General features: G+C 37.1%; 1 protein-coding gene across 1 annotated transcript; it reads right to left on the bottom strand.

The window, feature by feature from the left end:
- Nucleotides 1-534: 534 nt before the first annotated feature.
- LOC100032208 (ran-specific GTPase-activating protein-like) lies at nt 535-3936 on the bottom strand. The gene has a single exon (XM_056807791.1). It carries the CDS (start codon nt 3756-3758, stop codon nt 3051-3053), a length of 708 nt encoding a protein of 235 aa, XP_056663769.1. The 5' UTR covers nt 3759-3936; the 3' UTR covers nt 535-3050.
- Nucleotides 3937-4633: the final 697 nt, after the last annotated feature.

Consider the following 4633-nt stretch of genomic DNA (forward strand, 5'->3'; position numbering starts at 1 on the left):
TTATAATTTAGGTAATAAAAAAATTAAAAACCTAGTTACCCAGATACATAAAGTATTTGAGATTTAGAAAAATACTTTATACAACAGCAATTATGTATAGGAATACTGTATAATGATCAACTGCAAATGATGATTATTAGCAATGCAAGGATTCAGGACAACTCCAAGGGATTCATGATGAAAAAGGCTATGCATCACCATAGAAGTGCCTGACAGAATGTGAATGCAGATTGAAATATATCATTATTTACTCTATGGATTTTTCTCTAATGTGATAAAAATAAAGATATGTATTATATGATAATATATGTAAAACATACCATATTCCCTCCCTTCTTGTGGGGGAAAGAGAAAATATATAGATCACAAAATGTCAGAAAACAGTTATTAACAATTGTATTGATATAATCTGGAAAGAAAAAAGAGAAAAATGATGATCTTTACAAATCCATATTATACCAAAACAATCAATTCAAAAATGAAAATTCATTTAATCATTGATTCATCTTACATGAAACTAAAAATTGCCTTTATTAATTTTTAAAAGTTAATAAGAATTTGAAGGAAAAGTCAAAGAAAACAAGATTTAAATTTCTAAAAGGATTAAAATACTATAATGAAGAGATTTTGGTGAGGAATGGATTGTATGCAGTGAAGACCAGGAAAGAATATGTTTGTTTAGACTCAAAGATCTGATTAAGAGAATGTTCAGTTAAAAGCAGTAGGGGGAAAAAAACCACTTCAAGACCTTGGATCATATTATAAAGCAAAAATAATCAAGCTATATTGTAAAAGAAAATACAAGACTATATCATTGGAATAGATTGGATGAGGAAGATTTAGAAGAACATAAATTACTTATAGAGCCTACTGTTAAAGAATAGTTGATGGAGAAACTAGAAAGCATTTCTGCAGAAAAATAAAACTTTTATTTTGCTTTTGTTTTCTATGTGAAGAATAATTTTAGGATTAGAAAAAAAATAGTGTGTGTATTGTAGGGGGGAGAAGTGCATAACAAGAAACTGACACCCAGGTTACTGAGGAGATACCAATTCATTAGTCCTCAATGAAACATAACTCAAAGTATCAGAAAAAAAATCTTGTAAGATGATTATTTAGCTGTTATTGTTGGTTAATAATCCTTTAAAACTCATGGAAAGGGACAACTAGGTAGCACAGTAGATAAGAGCACCAGGCCTAGAGAGGAGGACCTGGATTCAAATTTGACCTTAGACACTTCCTAGCTGTGTGATTCTAATCAAGTCACTAGTTCTTGCTGCTCTTTTATTTTAGGTTTGATAATAGGAGAAAAGGCAAAAGATTAAAAAAATTCATGGAGAAAGGATAAATGCTGCAAGATAAGATTTTAAAAATAGTTTCTTAAGTTTTGAAGAAGAAGAAAATAGAATATTTGAATTATAGACTGGTGAGTCTGAATTTGACCCTATCTAAAATCTACAATATGTAGTTATTAAACAAATAATTCATGAGTATTCATTGAAGGAAATAGGCATCATTTTGAACCAATACAGTCTCATGGCAAGTTAGCCATGTCAGATTATTTTCATTTCTTTTTTTCAAGAATCATTAGATTGGTAAATGAGGTAATTCAGTATACATATACTTGAATTTAGAGGGGAGGGGATTTGATAATAAATAAATAAATAAAATCCTATATTACATTTCTTGACAAAATGTACTATGGACTGGGTGATAATATATAGTCATGGAACACAGACTGTAAAGATACAGAGAAAGGAGAAAATCATGTGTGAGAAAGAAGCATAGTTCGATTATAGATTATGTAGAAAGGAAGAATGTTCAATAATCCTTACGTATGTCAAATATGCTAGTATTTGACATCCTGTTGTATAACAAAGGGACTAAATGCCTTTTGATTCATCTTAGAGGCATTTTCTGGTTCAGTGGAGAAATTGTAGAGAGGCATATTTAGGTTCAATGCTAGGGGGAAATTCCTTACAATCAGACCTGTCTGAAAATATATAGGACTAGCACAAAAAATGGCATCATTACCCAGTTTCAAGCAAAATCCTTATGTCAAGCATGTTGCATAAAGGATTAGTGGTCAAGTATGGTTTGAATGAGTGTCTGAAGACCCTTTCAACACTAAGTTTCTGTTATACTGTAACTAAAGTGACTACTTATAATGGCACTAAGAAACCACAGCCTCTATCAATTAATGAGGAAATTTTGTTTTCATAAAATCTATTCCCTATAGATGCTAATATTTATGCTAAATGGTATCTCATAAACAGGTAGTTCAGGTATAAAAACCAGGTGTTAAAATCATCTCTGGGAAAATCAACCTCAGAATGAAACAAGTACCAATTTGTATTGCATTGTCCAAATACAGCCTCACATCTTTTTTTCAGTGGACAACTGAGCTTTTCAATTTGTTTTTATTATTTAATTTTAAACTCTCTTAAAATTATTGTCCTATGTAAAAGATCTTGCCATACCTATTTATTAAAAAAAAACAACAACAACAACAACCTTCCCTTCCATCTTAGAATCAATTAGGTATTGGTCACAAGGCAGAAGAGCAGTAAGGGCTAGGCAATGAGGTTAAGTGACTTGTCTAGGGTCACACAGCTAGAAAGTATCTGAGGTCAGATTTGAACCAAGATCCTCCATCTATCTAGGCCTGGCTTTCCATCTACTGAGCCATCCAGCTGCCCCCCTATCTATTTATTTTAAAAGGTCACTTTGAGGACTTGGTAATGTATTTCCTTAAATTGAAGTGCTTTTTTTTTTCAGCTTTGAAATGTTTTATTCACTCTTTTGGATGTACTAGAAATAAGTGTTTCCACTACAGAAAAGAATGGCATGAGTCCAGTACATTTGACTGGGGAATGGGTCTGCTGAAGAAAACATCTTCAAAAGGCTAAAAGCTTAGAAAACAACCTGGAGGCTGGAATTCAGTTCTTTATATAAAGTCCCCTGTAAAAACAAACAAGCAAAAATGAAACAAAAATGAAGAAAAGAAAAAAACAGGAAAGAATGTATAGCCCAGGGTGAGATGAGATGCCTTATTGCTGCTCAGTGTCCTGATCCTGGATCTCCTGGGCCTCAGTTTCTTGCTCTTCCTGGATCTCTTGGGCCTCCTGGCTCTCCTGGGTCTCAGGCGCCTTCTCCACTTGGATCTCTTGCTCAGACTCTTGGCCACTATCCTTCACGGAGAGATCCTCTAACTTCTTAGCCATTTGGTCATAACTTCTCTCTTGGTTCATTTCCTTCTTTTCTCGTTGTTCTAGCTCATGCCGGCATTCTTCGAATTTTGTCTTAAACTTCTGGGCATTTTCTGCATTCAGGAATCGGATGGCCAGCAGCTCTGGCTTCCGACTTTCATCAGCAAAGTCAGCATGTGTGTTCCAAACCCAAGCCCGGTCACTGCCTGCATTGGGCTTCAGCTCCATCAGGGGGGTTATATAGTGATTCGCGCAGATCTTCAGAGTCTTGTCCCGTCTCATGAGGAGGCGAATTGTCCCTTTCTCCTTGTGTCTCAGTAGCTTCACATCACCTGTCCCTCTCTCTTTCCACTGCGGAAGGTCATTCTCAGACGCAAATCGGAACAGCTTTGCTCGCATCTTAAAAAGCTCATCTTCGTCTTCCTCCAGGGTCTTAATCTCCTGCTCCGGCAGAGAGACGAGGTGCTCAAACAGGGGATCGTGGTTGGCATCGTCCATGTTTTCGGTGAGCGTTTCATGCTCCTCCTGAACTTCCTTGGCAGCCGCCATCAGACCAGGAGGGGTTGGGGTGGGGGCGATGTGCTGGAATCGGCAGCGGTGGCTGGTCCTGGTGATGTGAAGGCGAAGGCAAAGGCAAAGGCCAAAGCGGCACTCGGTTCGTCCTACTCTGGCACTGGCGACACCTCGCCCCGCGCTTCCCTCAGCTTAGGCCCGTCGCCCGCGCATGTGCGCGACCCCGCCCCTTGACCCTGGCAGCGGCAGAAAACACGCCCCGCCCCTCCCACCCCTGCACATTCAAAAGCTCCGCCATTGAAGTGCTTTTGAAGTTACTTTGGAAGGTTTCCTTTTAAAGCATCTTCACCAACACCTGTAATCCTAGCTCCTAAGGAAAATGGTAGATCTCTGGAGTTCAGGAGTTCTGAGCTGCAAATTAGACTTCAGTAGAATGAAGCTCTAGTATTAGAAGGGACACTGGGTTGCCAAAGAAAGGGGAGAACTTGTCCAGAGCAATTAAAAAGACCCAGACAAAATCGTAGCAAGAGTGAGCCTGTGAGTAGTCATAAAAATATATTTAATACAATAGCCTAGTCAAATGGAAGAGATCCAATACAGCTTACATACACATACATGCACACACATATATGTCTTAGAGAAGTTGTAAGCTTTAATCATTTTAAAGCTTTATATGTGTATATATGCATAAATGTGTGTGTGTAGTAGCACCTTCACAAATTAACCCAAGCTACATTAGATGTGAAATCTTCACTTTCATAGTACACTATATTGTCATGGTGATCTATCTCCTACTGCTTTAACATTTTTCTAGGTTTTGGAAGAGAGCTCTAAAAGTTTATTTTTGAGTTTTTTGTAGAAAAATTAGATCAATCACATACGATCAGATCTAGAATTTAAGCACTCATTCA

Source organism: Monodelphis domestica, chromosome 8 (genome assembly GCF_027887165.1).
Source record: "Monodelphis domestica isolate mMonDom1 chromosome 8, mMonDom1.pri, whole genome shotgun sequence".
NCBI lineage: Eukaryota > Metazoa > Chordata > Mammalia > Didelphimorphia > Didelphidae > Monodelphis > Monodelphis domestica.

What these genes read in the sequence shown, in the direction of transcription:
- LOC100032208 (XM_056807791.1), bottom strand. Translation starts at nt 3,758, where the DNA reads ATGGCGGCTGCCAAGGAAGTTCAGGAGGAGCATGAAACGCTCACCGAA.